A 16,733-nucleotide genomic window follows, 5' to 3' on the forward strand; every position below is an offset into this window, starting at 1 on the left:
TAGCCCTTTTGATCTTGGAAAAAAACCCTTGGAAAAGTGGGGAAAAGACAGGGACATTTCTCGTCCCTGCAAGACCCCTTTTTTTCCAAGGGTTAAAGACTAACGACCCGCTTTAACATTTGGTTGCGGGCATTTTGAGTCTTTTCAAAACACAACTACCGGCGGTAAGAATTAAATGAAGGTGAACGCAAAATCCCAGGAACTATCGGAACTATTCCCTGGGAAAAGTACTCCGGTGTGAAAGCGCCTAGTGGTGCTCTAGGAGGAGATTCAGGTGATAAGAGGGGGGAGGGGGTTACCTTGGTTGGTGATTGGCTAATGGTTACACAAGCCAAAAAATCGTTATGACATCATAAAGTGGCCAAAATCGGATCAGCTCATTCTCAGACAGGTTTTTATAGAAATGGATCAGGACAAAAAGTGAGAGAATCTTTGTTCCTGAAACTTTCAGAGTCTCTCTACACAGAGGGGACACATGTTGATGTAGAAGAGACATGAAGAAGTGTATTCTGCATAATAGGTCGCCTTTAATAAGAGCATAGGTTTTGTTAACATTGAAAACACAATATCCCTTGTAAATTAAATGCAAGAATATGTCAGCATCGGTTACAAAATGAGTAAACCGCACTCCTAAGAGAGAAGGACTTTACTCCACTTGGATTTCCAGTTGGAACGGAGGCCGAGTGTGATTATTTATCCAGCCGATAAGCAGAATAAGTCAGCTGACTTTACCTTGTTAGTGGTGTAGCTGTCCCACACGATCAGTTTTCCATCTTGAGAGGCACTAACCAGAAGCCTGTGGAGAGCAAACATACCTTATCTGTCAAAGGACATATAACACTGTTGACTCTCAGTTAAAACACCTGTCTTCCACATTGACAAGTCCACTAGTACAGCCAAAATGTAGAAAGATGGAAAGGTTTACCGTATGTATTTCAGCACCGATCATGGGCAGGTTAGCCTCTTTTTGTGTGTGTTTGTGGCCTTTGTGGTTGTTTCCTTTGGCTGTCTTTGCAGCTGTTCTCTTTTTATATTTTTTTGTAGTTTCTTTTAGGTCATTTTGAGTCTCTTCCCGGTTGGTACATGTCTCTCTCTCAAGACATTGTGTGGGTAAAGGCCACACAATGCCTAACAACAGCTTTTGTGTTATCTTAAAGGTGGGGTAGGTAATTTTGCAGAAACCAGCTCGAGTGCGCTATAATTTGAAAATACACAGCCGGAAAACATCTGCCACTTCCTTACAGAGCCCCTCCTCCAACACACACGAACGCGCACATGACCAATGAGGACACGAGATAAGTTTGCGCACAGATGGAAGGCTGACAGGCAGGTAGGCCATCCAGTTATTTTAGCCGGGCCGGCTAAAATGATTGGTCGTGCTTTTTACAGTACTACGGCTTCCAGAGATGACATTTTTGTATGGATTTTTTGTCAAAGCACTTCAGATATTCATTGCTATCGGGATGTTAAGAGCATTCCATGGAATATAACAAAAAGTGTATCTCGAGCCGGTTTCTCAAACTTACCTACCCCACCTTTAAGTGTAGTGTATAGTACTGAACCTAAAACTGCTACAAACATGTTAAAAAACCATCACTTGGAGCTAAATGCTAATATTATCTGTCTAATGATAATTCCAAAATGCTGAATCAGGTGTAATATTTACCATTTTCACCATTCAGTGTGTGTTAGCATGCTAACATTAGCTAATTAGCACAAAGAACAGTGTGAACAGGCAAAGACTTCGCTTAGATTTAGCTTAGACTAACACTTTTAGGCACAGCTAGTTTAGGCTACAGTTCAGTAAGGTTATTAAATGAAGTATTGTTTCTCTGTTGTATATTTAAATTTATTATAAACGTATAGTTGAATATGTTCTGTATAGTATGGACTTACTTTGAGTCAGTGCCCCAGTGCATGGCATAGATCTTAGCGAGATGGCCTCGGAGGGTGCGCCTCGTCCGCATCTGGATCCGCCCCACAGGATCCAGACCAGCAGTTATCTGGGTTAGAGAGCAGAGGTTAATCAAACAATTACACCTTCACCCTCTATCCTTTTTTAATTGATAATTGAGTTCCAAGGTCCAGAGTGAAACTTGGGATTCTAACAAAATGGTGAAAACCTGAGGACAAAACCCCGCACAGGGACATCAAGAAAGTCATACCAAGTTAGATGATATGAATGCATAGAAATGTAAAAACGAATGTTATAAATGAATGGTTAAACCTCATGTTACTCTGGTGATAATGTGGGTGGGAGCCGGTATAAATAACAATAACTCATCATGTATTTTTTACAAATTGTGCATGCCAAATTCAATAGCGTACAATTTTTTTAACCTTCAAGGTCTTTAAAACCAAATGTAGTTTTACCTTTGGTTTAAGGTATCATGTTTCCATACTAATGGTCACCAAACCAATGGTTATCACTAAAATCAAGCTTCCCTTAAACATGTATAGATATTCATGATAGCTGGATCATTTGCACTTACCTGTGTCAGGGTTGAGTCTCCACATGCTTTCCTGGCATCCTAATAGACAAGGGATCATAGGATGAAACAAATACATTTCAAACCATGTGAATATATCAGCATTATCTATACTAACATTAAAAACTGTAAAAACATTTGATTTACTCGTATCTGGTTCCTAAGCTGCTCAGCCTCCTGGCGAAGTTGCTCCAACTCACTCATCTTGGATTTTTCAAGCTGTCACCTGTTAGTGGGAAGAGTTCAAATATCAGACTCTGATATACATCGAGCATAATCTCGGAATTAATACAAATAACTGCAGATGTATAAGTGAGGCCAATTTCGGATTAGCATAGTTTCATACTGCCATAATCCCGTAATCCACGAGTCCACTTTCATCAAAAATTAATCAATTAAGTAAAATAAATGACTTAAAATACAGTCTGCCATTGATTTGAGATTAAAAAACAAAACAATTAGATATAAAAAATGCATTTTAATCTCTGAGGTTTACTGAACCCACACAGTGAGAAAAAACCTTGTAATCTGTTTACGGCTGTGCAACCATGCCTAGTTAAACTGGGGAGAATAATCTGTAATGACTAAGCTGCTATCGAGCAGCCAGCATCGCTACCAGGCAGCAGAAACTGAGCGAACACTCCCTTTGAGGCTGAGGGAGAGCGTAACACTATACAGGTCGTGTGTCAAGTCAGAACTTGTGCTAATGCTGGACACACTCATCTTCATCTCATCTGAACGCTGTGGTTTCTTACAAATGAACATGGCAGGAGATGTTTCATTTAGCTACGGGCCAACTGAGGTCATGCAAATACTGTACATCACATCCAATATGAAGTCAGCATATCCTGTTCCTGATATGAGCACAGTTACTCATTCAAAGAGGGAGCCTCTATTTGCATTTGTGCAGCAATTCAAATCCTCAGCAAACATGCATACAGTGCACAGCGAAAAGGAAGAGCAATTAGCTACAGTAGGTCACTGTTCCCTGGAGGGACCTGCGACCAGATGGATCACACGGCACTAATGGACGCCAAAAGGGGTGCATCATGGGTCTCAGTCTCCTGGCACAGCTGCTCATTTAGCCAATGAGGAGGAGAAAGGCTGAGGGGGGGTGATGATGCATCAGAGGATCAGGCCTGGATGGGTCCAGCCAGATGCTCGATGGCATGTTTTTGTCGCCTGCGAGCATCGACTGGAGGGCGAGCAGATTTGTGCTGAAGTCATGCCAATGGTAGAAAAAGACACACATCATATAGACTCCACCTGCACTGATGCATGGCCGAGTAGCTGAGCATACATGATGATGCTGATGAGGGGGGGTTAGAATAAAGCTGTGATTACAGAGTCCTGGCCTTTAAAGAGCATATTTTATAACACAAGGATAGAAAGAACATGATGCCATAGTGTGACTGGCCCCACCCCTTCAAGATGCACATCTGATGTGGAGCTACACCACCATGGCATTGCCTCCATCTGCAGCTGGAGGAGATGCAGAGCCCACACATCACTGTATGTTAGAGTAAATGTTAATGTCAAGAGAAACGGTGCAGATCCCAGGTTAACACATGCAGGCCTGGGAGCTCCGCACGGAAATAAAACCGCAGTAAAAGAAAGAAGCCTCGATCCAAATATATATCAATAAATATATATAGGATGTGCTCCATAACGATGTTCATTTCACCGTCTGCAGCATTAACACTCGTCCTAGTGTATTTAAATAGGAGGACAGGCCCCGTGAATGCATGCTACATCACATATTGATCAGGGAAGGCCTTGGCCACATCTTGTTTCAGATGCTCAGCTCCTAAAATGCGGATGTAGCTAAATTAATTTAGTCGAAATGATGCCACGAATAGGCACATCATCACCCAGCCATCTTACCCTCAATAGGCCGGCCTACATCAGCCTGTCACAGCGTTTCATAATGGGTGGCTACCTGTTAATTCTCCCGATGATTTGCTGCTTTTTCCCCCTCTGCCGTTACAAAAAAAACCGAAGGCAGCGTCCCCACAAAAAAAAAATCCGCTGGAGGATTTAGTCTTTTCTGCTCATTAAAAAAAATGAGATCCACTTAAAGCTCCGTGTGTCACGATTAGGCTATTTCCAAATCCTTCAGCGAACAGGCAAACGCAGGAGGGCTACACACATTTCCATTTCTCTGCTGTGGTGGAGCCTGCTGAAAAAAGATGAAATCTGCTGCTGTGTTGCCGTTTCCTCCTCGAAAAGGTTTTTTTTTTTTCACGCCCGATCAGTTAACAAACACATCTTTGTCCAAATGCGACGTAAACAAACACAATTGAGCAACTCGGTCCCCTGGCCCGCATCAAGCACTGTCCATTAAATACTATTCAGTCCGTTTTACTCCGATTCTGCTTCTTGTGACGTTATCCTCGTTTCCTTCCTCTCTTTGGTTTCCTCCTCCCTCTGCCGACACTTCATCAGGACAACCGCCTCCGAGCCTACAATGAATTACTGAGGGAAGATCTGCCTCACATAGGAGAATAACAGCATTAGAAAAGGATAATGGCTGCAAGAAACCATCCCATCAGAAGATCTACTGCATGTATTTTCTGTCAGTAATGAGAGGCATGTCGGTCAGAGATCCACACGGTTCCTGTTTTCTCTCCTCTGAATATCATCATTCAGAAACAGGCAGATCACGCGGTGGGCGATTGCAAAAAAAGGGTTCTCAAATCAGGGCATGAAGCATGTTTCAACCACACCCATCTATTAACAGTGGTGTAGAGTAACTAAGTAGATGTACTCAAGTACTGTACTTAGGTACCATTTTTAGATACTCGTACTTTACTTGAGTATTTCCATTTTATGCTACTTCTACTCCACTACAATTCAGAGGTAAATGGTGTACTTTTACTCCACTACATTTATTTAATACCTTTAGTTGCTTTACAGATTAGGATGATAATGATGTGAAATATAACCAAGTGTTAAATCAGACTTTAGTTCCACCTGGAGTAAATTCACAAGCTACCCTGCAGTATACAAAGTCATTCAAACAAGCTGCAAGGTNATAATGATGTGAAATATAACCAAGTGTTAAATCAGACTTTAGTTCCACCTGGAGTAAATTCACAAGCTACCCTGCAGTATACAAAGTCATTAAAACTAGCTGCACCTTTACCAGCTTTGATAACACTTTAATGATGAATAATTGTAAAACATATATTATTCTGAAATGGACCAATCTGCAGAATGAGGTACTTTAAGTATATTTTGATGCTAATAGCTTAGTACTTTAACATTTTGAATGCAGGTGTTTAACTTGTAACAGAGTATACCTACACCCTGGTACTTCTACTACTCAAGTACAAGATCTGAGTACTTCTCCCATCTCTGGTATCCTCTTCACTTTACAGAATAGAATATATTCAACACTATGGTTACTGCACAGAGTACACGTACTAAGACAACGACATGCAGTAAGCATCTAAACAGAAGTGTGAAAGAAGCAGTAAAGTGCAGTGTTATTCATAGTATAATATAGTACATACGACAGATATAAAGAGTAGTATTTACAGAATGAACAGTACGTATAAAACACAGTAGTATAGAAATTGAATACACTATAGAGCAGGTATAAATATTTAAACAATTATTGACGCGTTTAAATACTATGAATACATATGAGTAAGCTTTAGAAGATATAGTTCAATGGCCTACATCCGGCTTTTCCAGTGATTTTGGAGGTCAAATGAACAAGAGAGCAGAGCATGAACAGGTGACCTGATGTTTGGATCAGGTGACATCTTGCACTTTCTCTACTGTGTACTGAAACTGATTCCCTCAGTGAGTCTCGAGCCTTGGGGAGATTTTTAGATGGGAAGTAATGCATATTAAATGAATTGGATTGGATGTAATTCAGAAATTCACCCAATATTACTGTTATTCTGTTGATCTCTCTATCTCTCCATATCTTTATCTATCTATCTATCTATCTATCTATCTATCTATCTATCTATCTATCTATCTATCTCTCTCTCTCTCTCTCTCTCTCTCTCTCTCTCTCTCTCTCTCTCTCTCTCTCTCTCTCTCTCTCTCTCTCTCTCTCTCTCTCTCTCTCTCTATCTTCTATCTCTCTCTCTCTCTCTCTCTCTCTCTCTCTCTCTCTCTCTCTCTCTCTCTCTCTCTCTCTCATTCTATCTCTCTATCTATCTATCTATCCATCTATCTGTCTGTGAATCTCACTTTGTTATTGTAAAATATTCTAAACAAAAAATTCAAATCTAATATTTATTGTGTTAAGTTGCACCAGTCAAGATAGTAGACAGGCACGTTATTAACCTGACACTGTATTTCTCTATGCAAATGTTTGGGCCCAGAGTATATTGCACTTTTGCATGTGTAGCATTGGCCTTATAGCGTTACAGAGTAATGGAAACCATTTGCCGCAGAGCTTGCAAAGTAAAATTGTGGAGATGCTAACCAACAATTGGTAAACTGATAAGTAAATAGAACCTGCCCTCCTTAACCTCACACATTAATATCATACTCCCTATATCATGCCCTTGTTTATGATTTAGTTCTGTGTGTTTTCCTGGAGCAGAATGGATGCAGGCTTACACAGACTTCAAATTGTTTGCACATAAAACAACATTTCCCACATTTTACCATTGTACACTATCATGCGTACCATTGTATACCATAGTATTACCATGGTAACTCAGAAATTGGAAAATTCTGCAGTACTTCAGATCGTATTACCATTGTATGTTATATTATGTTTCAATTCAACATGTTAAATTATACAAATAAATCAAGTTAGTATTCTTCATTTGCCTCAGTCCAGTATTTTATTTGATGTACCATTGCATTCTACAGTATCTACTGTTACACGTACAAGTACCATGGTATTTTTGACAATGCTATGGTATTTATAAAACATTTTAGTAGTATCATGGTGCATATGGCATATTTGATAGGACCACGGTATATTTGACAGTACCATGGTGTATCCACAGTATATTTGATAGGTCCTGTTCCATAGCACATACTGTTTCCTGATGTGGTGGATCATCAATAGATCAATCAAAGTCTATTTATATAGCCCAACATGTCACACCGTACAAGGAAACCCTCCCAAAGACAGATCACAGTTAATGGACGAAGATTGAAGAAACCTTGGAGGGAGCAACAGAGGAGGATCCCTCTCCCAGGACGGACAGACGTGCAATAGATGTTGTGTGTACATTAAAAAGATAACACATTTACAACATAGGTAGTCCAAATGCTTGACAATGCAAGTGTCTTTACTGTAAATAAGAAGAAGACGAATCCAGTTGGATGTCAACAAAGAAGTAGTAACCACAGCAACAGGCAAGTCATTTACCATAGTTCATACCATGATGTGTATGGTACTATCAAAACTACAGAGGTACTTGTTCCATGTAACATTTCTTATGGATGTAACCCTCACTTGTCATCTCAGGTCCTGTTATATTCTGATCCTCTTCCTATGGACGTCATCTCTCGTCAGTAGTGCCCCCTGCTGTGAAGAAGAGCCATTACAGTCAGCCCACAGTATTTCAACGCCTTGATGCTCACATACAGTTGGTGTACATGTTTTTTCTAAGTGCGTACATCAGACTTAACAACTTGTAAAACCACTTAATGAGCACTTATTGGAAGTCATCAATACATTTGTGATGTGACAATTTATTTAAACATAATGGGCGTGGTTATTTCAAACAAGCAGTACCAGTTGATGTTTTTGCCCTCCCCTTTTGGCAGTCACATGGTTCAGCTTCTGGTCTCCCGTGACACTTTTGAACAAATAATAAGGGGACGAGGCGTGCCATGTCTTCTGTGTTGTTATTGGGCAGCACATCTTTCACAGTATAACTCCCGGACAGCTCAGTCCTGTCATGTCCACCGGCCTGCTCTGGTCACATCTGACCGTCCACTGCGCATCTGACCCGGGACAGAGACTACCAGAGACATAGGGAGGAGAACCAGAGGGAGGGAGCCCCAACAAGAAGCAGGAAGTGTGTGAAACTGTGAGGGGAGGTAAGTTTCACTGTCCTCGGTGTTTCAGCGGATACACGGTGCGTCTGGTGCTAAATGTCCTGGATGTTGCTTTATGAATGACACCCTGCACGAGCACTTCACATCGGCTGTGTAGTTTTATGACTGGCACCCCTTCCTGACCGAGAGCCTAAAACGTAAACAAACATTTACCCAAGATGCAACCGCGACTGTTGTGGCGTATTATTAATTCACATTTGTACCACTTCTGTATCGTTTAAAGATGTAAAGTTGTAATGCCGCAGTTGCTCCACCCTGATGCTACGTAAAAGTGACGGAATCGGTGATTTATTTTGGTAACTGACTTGTTTCAAAAGTGGGGTGCGTGGACAATGAAAGGGCCTTATTATTTAGATTTAGGACGTCTGAATTAACACAAGAGAAATCAGCTCAGTGCAGCATGAATAGCATGTGCAACTTAAAGCATCACTGTCAATAAAAGGAACTAACAACACTATCGTGGATGTAGATCAATGTGTACACAGTTGTCATATACAACATCCCCTTTTTAAAACACTGAAAATGCACTTACCCATAATGGGGTAAAGTGTTTTAATTTTACTCCAGACGTGTTAATGTGCAACTAGGGAAAAAATACAGAACAGCCAATCCATTGAAAGATTATAAGTATACTTTTGGTGACCCAGTGGTGGATAGAAATGCATATTTCTACAGTATTTTATGGATATTTTCATACATCTTGAAGATTATTTATTATAGTCAATGAAATGCCCCTCCAGTTCCTTATCCAACCAAAAGTCTAGCACAATGTCATTAAAAGCAAAACATTGACACTTCTGAGCATCTTAAGTTTTTGGCATTTTTGCACTAAAGGACTTATATTTACAGATATTTGCTACAAATGATGTGAAAATGGTTTAATTACATGAGTGTGTGATCCATGTGATAATTATGATGTTATGCTCCTTCATGAAAAATCATGTTTTAAAACCTTTGTCTGAGTTCAAGTTTCCCCATCATGTGATTCATGCAGCTAATTACACAGTTGACTTTGTCAACAGCTTCAGTTATGAAGTCTCCTTGAGAAAAGAATGACAAAGTCACATCTTAAAGAGAAGGAAACAGCCCAGGTCACCTGGGCACAGCGGGGCATGCTCAGGCTGCTCAGCTGGGATGTGCACATGTAAAATCAGACAAGCAGCTGTGAATCAGGTGACTGCAAATACCAGCCTGAGGTGTGAGCTGCAGCTTTATTAAGAAGAGCGACTCGCAAACATCACTCACACGCTTTCTCTGGTTTCTTTTTTGTATTTTTCGCAGTAAGGTGGTGCGAAAAAGGGAAGTTCCTAACTGAATAGGTTACAGTAAAAGGATCATTCCAGAATTGGAGGACATTTCATGTCCCACATATACAGAAAATCAAATAATCCATGCCCAAAAAGCTAAAACATGCACTTGTTGTGTTTAATATACTTGTCTTGAGACAAGATGCATATAAAGTTGTAGAAAAAGTGGTTTAAAAATATTATTTAAAATATCAAATAGCTCTCGAACATCCCCTAAAATGGCCTTTTTCTCTTGTCCCAGCTTCTTGGTGAACAACTTGCATGTCAAATATAACATTTAAAATAGGGTTTTTATTTACTTGTGTTGTTATTATAACAACACAAGTAAATAAAAACCCTATTTTAAATGTTATATTTGACATGCAAGTTGTTCACCAAGAAGCTGGGACAAGAGAAAAAGGCCATTTTAGGNTAATATGACTTGATCGCTTTAAACTCCGCACACTGAGCTCTGATTGGTCAGCAGGCAGTGCTTTCACTGAGTTGAGCTCTTAGTCTGCAACTAGTCTGCAACCTAACCTGCTCCCGGGCAGGTTAGCTGCACAGCATAAGTTACCATGGAGATCTAGCCTGCTAAAAAGAGAACCAGCGTCATAGGACCGGAAAGCCCGAGCTTTCCCTGAAGTTAGCCGGCTAAGCGAAACTCCAGCTTCGTAGTACAGGCCTCTGGACAACTTAACCAGGGGCGCAGGTGAGAACTGTTTCAAGATCAAATATAATACAATGTACGTATGTATATGGATTAACACATGAATTGGTATTTACCTTTGAGTGCAAGAAGGATCATTTATTAAGGCGTTTGAGGAAATAAAAATGTAGACAATAAGTAAAAGTAACCTATATATTACATTACACGCATATTACAACGACTATGTGAACAAATATATATTGAACATTTTTTTTACAAAAAAATCAAAACATATATATATATATATATACGTATCCCCCCCCACTATCTGCACCCCTGCACTTACCTAACATGTTTTGTAGCCTGACCTTCCTCTTTCTGTATGCGTTTCTGTATACGTTCATAAATAAAAACTTTAATAACTAAATAAAAAAACTACACAGCAGGTCACATGAACTCACCTGTGCGAGTCCCCAGGTGTACAACACGGCCACCCAGGGATTTCCAGAGCTCGATGTGATGGTAGCTGGAGCTAAAGGCAGACCTGAGAGGGAAATAATCAGCTGTTAGAAGACTGGAGAAGATGGATATTGTGACGGCCCTCTAGGCCTCAGACCCAATTCCCTGGTTAGCCATTTTGGTTGACTGCTCAGCTACAAGTAAGTCTCTGCTCTTGGGTTGCTTGGCTCTACTGGATCTAGGTTTGTTTGTCTTTGCTTTATATACTGATGCAGTGTGTAGTACACACCCACACACATTACTGATTAACTGACTTCATAGTTAACTTAGTTTCTTTAAATTAATGTACTTTAATTGGATATGAATCATGTGTGGTCTCCTTCTTTTGTCCGTCCTTGAGCCAGGGTGTGACAAAATCAGTTTAGGAAAATATGGATACATTTCCCAATCGTTCCTGATTAAACTTTTGCACTTTTGAGGGGTCCCAACACTGGACGGGTTGTCACGGGGAAGAGGTGCTGCCATACTGACATTTATTGTTTATTATTGACATTTTTGTTTTAGCTGACTATTTTCTTTTTATTTCTTTATTTTTTTGTTTGTCTGTTTGTTTGTCTTCTGTCTGTGTGGGATTGTGTTTACCCTGGTGTTAAGCAGTATTCACATTGTTACTCCACCTATTTTTCTATAAAGTGAAGATGTGTTTACCTACTTTTGATACATGCTCTGATGGAACAACTGTATGCTGTTGAAAAAACCCAATAAACAAAGTGAAAAAAACGTATATATAGAACTCAGTCAAATCTGAAAGGCCAACCCTCTTGAATCCTTCAAAAATAAATCTCTCAAAACTCACTTATTCACCCTAGCTGATCAACAACCCACTTTACTCGCACTTGGATTTGGACTACTGTTTGTTTGTACTGTTTCTGATTTTATGTAAAGTGTCTTTGAGCACCAGGAAAAGCGCTTTAAAAATCAAATGTAGTATTATTATAATAATAATAATAATAATAATATATACAGTACCACCTCTGCACAACACAACTGATGGTCTCAAACACATTAAGAGTAATTCCACAAATGGACTCTTGACAAGGCACACGTGTTCATTGAAAACCATTCCAGGTGACGACCTCATGAAGCTGACTGAGAGAAGCCAAGAGTGTGCAAAGCTGTCATCAAGGCAAACGGGACAACTTTGAAGAATCTAAAATAAAAATCATATTCTGGATTTTTTAACACTTTTTTTACTAGATAATTCCAAAGGTGTTCTTTTATAGTTTTGATGTCTTCAGTATTAATCTACAATATAGAACAAAATGAAATAAAATAGAGATGTGAAGGTGTGTCCAAACTGGAAGTATATACAGTATGGTGAGAAACACCTACCAAAGAGCTGATCCAGAGCGAGAGCGTGGAGGATGCGGGACGCCCCGATCATGGAGCACATCGCCGCTGAAAGAGAGGCGCAGTATATCCCAACGGTGACTAACGGAGACCAGATGCTAATCCTCTGGAGGAACCCATAATCCTGGATCAGCAGGGTCCTAAAGAGGAAACAAACGTCTGCTTATTTGATTGTTGACCTCTTTTTAATGCATCAGATTTAGGAGTAACGGATTACATGCAACGGTATTAAGGTTACAGAAAAAAAGCTACATTAGAAAATACATAATCAGATAATTTATATTTCAAAGAAATTGGGGATTACTAGCCGGACTACAAACTAAAAATAGCATGTAGTGTTAGTTGTAAAAGGAGCATTGTATTTCTCCTTTGTTAGCTGTACTGTTCAGTAGGGTAATATTTGAAGTGTGAATATATACGCCTACTGCCTGAATCTGCTATATGTTTTTTTCTTTGGTTCATTTGTTCTGTTTATTATTCAGTGAGCTTGTGTATTAAACCAAAACGTAGAATTTTCTGTCAGCTCAGATTTTATTTCTGCTTTTTTAAACTGTAGTATGTGCTCATGTGTTTCATTGTTGGTGTGTCGGCTTCTGCCTGAATATGCTGAGTGAAAGGCAGGTTTTCCTATAAATACAATTATTTTTGATTCTTGGTTTCTTCTTTTCTAAGGTCACATTGCTCTGTTGTCTTACCTAACATACTTAAGTAAAAAAAATCACGTAATTGTAATGGAGTATATTTAAAAACGTACCCTCCCCAACCCAGTTCAGACATTATTATGAAGCACTTCTGACCTGTCACAGGTGGCGCCCACCAGGAGGAAGAGGAGGACGTAGACTACGAAGGTGTAGAAGACGGCCACGATGGTGCCTTTAGGGATGGAGATACTCGGAGTCTTCAGGTCTCCTACAGAAAAACATGCAGAGTGAGAACAAACATCAGGGTTTGCACGATAGTGTGTGCAATGCGTAGTTACTGAGTTGTGATTGTGGTAGACATATTGATTTTTATGTTTTTTTTTTTAATGGTCTTGGCCCTCATTTATCTGATATGCTTTTAACATTTGAACCCTCTAGTACCCCCAGGTCTTTATGTACTGGCCTTTTAATTATATTTTGAAACAACAGAGGGAGGTTAGAGTTGTTGTTGTTTATTAATAGTTTATGTTTCTGGTTTGTGAAGCACTTTGTTTCAGCTTTTGTGAATAAAAAGTGTAACTTTTCTGCATGATCCTGTTTGTCAATTGACAAGTCAAATTATTGCAGCTCTACATATAATTCTAAAAGATAAAAGAAGCGTTTCGATAATGGAAAAAAACTCCAGCTAAAAATTCCACCTGGGGCATTTGCAGCGTTCATTCTCCAATGTGATTAAACTTCGAAAATAACACCAAGCTTATACCTGACATGTTGGCTCCGGCCATAATCCCGGTGCAGCAGGTGAACATGACGGCAAACACGGTGGAAAAGGACATGACAGAGTTGGTGCTGTAGTCCAAAGAGTAACCAGCTGCAGTCGGGAACAAAAAGAGGAACAACAGAGAAACCTTTAATAGGTGCTTCTAAATGTAGCTTCAGTTGTGTTTGTAGTTTCACATCCTTAAAACCCACATGTATGTAGTGTTTCATTTTTCTCTTTTATCCTTTCGCCTGTATCTACTTGTCTTTCATCCTTTCTTTATAACTAATGCTGTTGATGTATTGTGATTTTAAAAAGGTGTCTGTTACCGTCTGGCCGGGGAAAACAGCTGGAAATGTGCAATGTCGGCTAAAGCTGCCCTATTTATTGTTCTTTGTTGATCAATGGGGACTGTCCACGACACTATAAACAACTAAACTAAACATCACGGTCCGACACTCACAGCCCAGGTTGTTCCTCAGAGTGGTGACGCTGAAGCCCGTGTAGCTGGCGTTGTATCGGAGGGTCTCGTTGCCCGATCCCTTGTGAGTGATGATGATATCATGAGGTTTGACCGCCACAGAACTGATGAAAATGGACAGCAAGGACACGGTGACCAAGATCAGGATGACGAAGGAGGTGCGGGAGTAGATTTTGGCGCCAACCAGACACACGAGCAGACACAGCAGAAGAACCACTGAGGAGTACAGCACTCCATACCAGTAACCCTGAGGAAGCACCCGCACCCCCTGAGACACCGACGACTCTATAACACAGGGAGAAGACCAACTGAGAGTACTCACATTAAAAAGCAAGTCATAAAAGGAAAAAGGTGGAGGAACAGAACCAAAAACATACCAGGATCAGAGCCGAATATGTCAAGTATCGCCTCCACAAGGCCAAGAACGTATTCTCCACACGCACACACTTTGGCCAAGAAGAACATCAATCCGATGCTTCCTCCAAACTCCGGGCCCAGAGAGCGACTTATCATATCTGAGCACATTTAGTTAAGGTTGATGTTGTTATGACATGTTATGCTAATTTTCAGGTTCATATTTTTATTCTGTGTCTCTTCTGTGACATGTCTCCATGCTGCAGCACCTCTTTTCACCCTCTGTCTGAAACCAGAGCCCAGTCTGCTCTGATTGGTTAGCTGGCCGGCTCTGTTGGGATTGGTCAACCTTTTAGTAATGTCCTGCCCTTTAGCCTATCACGTACGATGTGTTTAAGCGCTTGCCAGTAGAAGCACGTTACTATGCGAGGTCACTATGTGCGGTTACTATGTTATGGAAGTAAACAAAGGAGCCCAATCGAGTCGTTTCAGGCAGCTATGGAACTTTGGGATTTCAGCCTTTGCCGACCATTTACATCCACACAAACCTATATAACACCCTACAGGAAAGGGAAAAGCCCAAAATGCATAATAAGGCCCTTTTAAGATTGATGTTTCACCTGAAATAAGTGAATCTGTTGGAAAAACATAACTAACACTCTTGAAAAAGCAACCGTTGGGTCTCTAAGGATACAGTAGGCACCACCACCTTGTATAGCGCCGTTGGTGGAAATGGCACAGATGGACAGTATTGTGAGAGATACGATCGTGTACGCCACAATCACCATTAATAGACCCTGCAACAGCCCCGCGTGACCGACCACGAACCCTGCAGGAGAGATCACATCAGCGTTAGTCACCACTGTACAGCACAATGACTCAGTTATATTGTGAGGGACTCATACAAACACCCACTGTCTACCACCCAAAACTGCTTTTTCAGATCTCTGCACACACACGCATGATCGCTCACCGGTTCTCAGGAACAGCACGATACTGAACATGGAGAGGATGGTCGGCACCATCACACCGAAAAAGGTGTTCAGTTTCCGCGGGTCTACTGTTGGCGTGCCAGAGTCGGATTCAGGGGTCGCGTCCGACTTCCCGCCGCATGCGGTCACCGCCAGACCGCAGACCCCCGAGGTCATCAGGGGGGTGCGTTCGTTTGACATGGTTGAGATGAGACTGCTTACCCTGTTACAAGTAAATGAATGAGGACCGGTTTTAAACAGATGTGACTCAACTCTTCAAAGGCTAAGAATCTAACATGCTTGTTTTTCACATCACTGGACGGAAGAATTATCCTAAAACTTCTGTAAAATCACTTCATTACACGAAGGAAAAGACACCCAGACAATTTTATTATTATTATTATTAGACATATTTATGTTATTACATAATTATTACGTTTTTTGTAAGATGTGTATCTTATTTCATATCTATACTGTATTAGCACCAATTGAAGTTATTGCCTGTAACATTTTGCCTTGAAAGTTTGTAAATGAAAGTTTGAAAAAAGGCCCCAGAAGAAAATGTATTACATAATGAATCTCCCATGCCCAGGTCTCCTTTTCCCCTTATGGACAAAGTGAGACCATTTATTAGTCTCACAGAAAAGTATGTAAGTGTTACAAATAATCCTCAATGTATTTGTTTCTGTTTCAATTCAAATGTAGCAACAAGCCACAAAGAGACCCGTTTGCTTTCTCACCCAAAGTTATGTTTTTAACCTTTACAGCACGCTACTGTATAATTGGAGATAATCATATGCACTCCCTCATGAAAGCTTCCACCTTCATGTAAAACAAAGTGCTTATTTTTAAAGAAGACATTTTATGCTAATTTCCAGGTTCATATTATTATTTAGTGTCTCTAATGTGACATGTTTCCATGTTTTAATGTTCAAAAAGCTCTTTGTTTTTCTCATACTGTCTGTGCTGCAGCACCTCTTTTCACCCTCTGTCTGAAACCAGAGCCCATTCTGCTCTGATTGGTTAGCTGGACGGCTCTGTTGTGATTGGCCATTCGCTTAGAGATTTCGAGAACCTTAGCCTCACGTACAGTGTGTTGGAGCCCTAGCCAATAGAAGCGCCACTGTTACATATTGATGTCATTATGTTACGGATGGAAGCAAGGGAGTCAAATGAAAGTCTTTTAAG

The 16,733-nt window shown here is 40.4% G+C and overlaps 2 protein-coding genes across 2 annotated transcripts in view; both read right to left on the reverse strand.

Annotated features, from left to right (window-relative positions):
- Window positions 1-5,143, reverse strand: part of LOC104962945 (guanine nucleotide-binding protein G(I)/G(S)/G(T) subunit beta-2-like) — a 13,733-nt gene extending 8,590 nt beyond the window's left edge. Inside the window, 5 exon segments of the mRNA XM_010791459.1 lie at window positions 703-796; window positions 1,897-2,003; window positions 2,493-2,531; window positions 2,637-2,715; window positions 4,429-5,143. Of these exon segments, the coding sequence (XP_010789761.1) occupies window positions 703-796; window positions 1,897-2,003; window positions 2,493-2,531; window positions 2,637-2,693 (297 nt within the window). The 5' untranslated portion in view covers window positions 2,694-2,715; window positions 4,429-5,143.
- A 5,702-nt stretch (window positions 5,144-10,845) lies between these two features.
- Window positions 10,846-15,974, reverse strand: LOC104962944 (solute carrier family 12 member 9-like). Its single transcript, XM_010791458.1, has 8 exons — window positions 15,548-15,974; window positions 15,269-15,403; window positions 14,598-14,735; window positions 14,203-14,505; window positions 13,743-13,850; window positions 13,136-13,247; window positions 12,321-12,478; window positions 10,846-11,013 (listed from the first exon to the last, which is right to left on the reverse strand). Exons 1-8 carry the CDS (start codon window positions 15,744-15,746, stop codon window positions 10,892-10,894), a joined length of 1,275 nt encoding a protein of 424 aa, XP_010789760.1. The 5' UTR covers window positions 15,747-15,974; the 3' UTR covers window positions 10,846-10,891.
- Window positions 15,975-16,733: the final 759 nt, after the last annotated feature.

Source organism: Notothenia coriiceps, unplaced genomic scaffold, assembly GCF_000735185.1.
Source record: "Notothenia coriiceps isolate Sejong01 unplaced genomic scaffold, NC01 NC01_scaffold00035483, whole genome shotgun sequence".
Taxonomy (NCBI): Eukaryota; Metazoa; Chordata; class Actinopteri; order Perciformes; family Nototheniidae; genus Notothenia; species Notothenia coriiceps.

What these genes read in the sequence shown, in the direction of transcription:
- LOC104962944 (XM_010791458.1), bottom strand. Translation starts at nt 15,746, where the DNA reads ATGTCAAACGAACGCACCCCCCTGATGACCTCGGGGGTCTGCGGTCTG. An exon ending in ACAAGGTGGTGGTGCCTACT is followed by an intron (nt 14,736 to 15,268) that starts GTATCCTTAGAG and finishes AAATGTGCTCAG; the next exon opens with ATATGATAAGTCGCTCTCTG. An exon ending in GGCCGGAGCCAACATGTCAG is followed by an intron (nt 13,248 to 13,742) that starts GTATAAGCTTGG and finishes GTTTTTCTGTAG; the next exon opens with GAGACCTGAAGACTCCGAGT.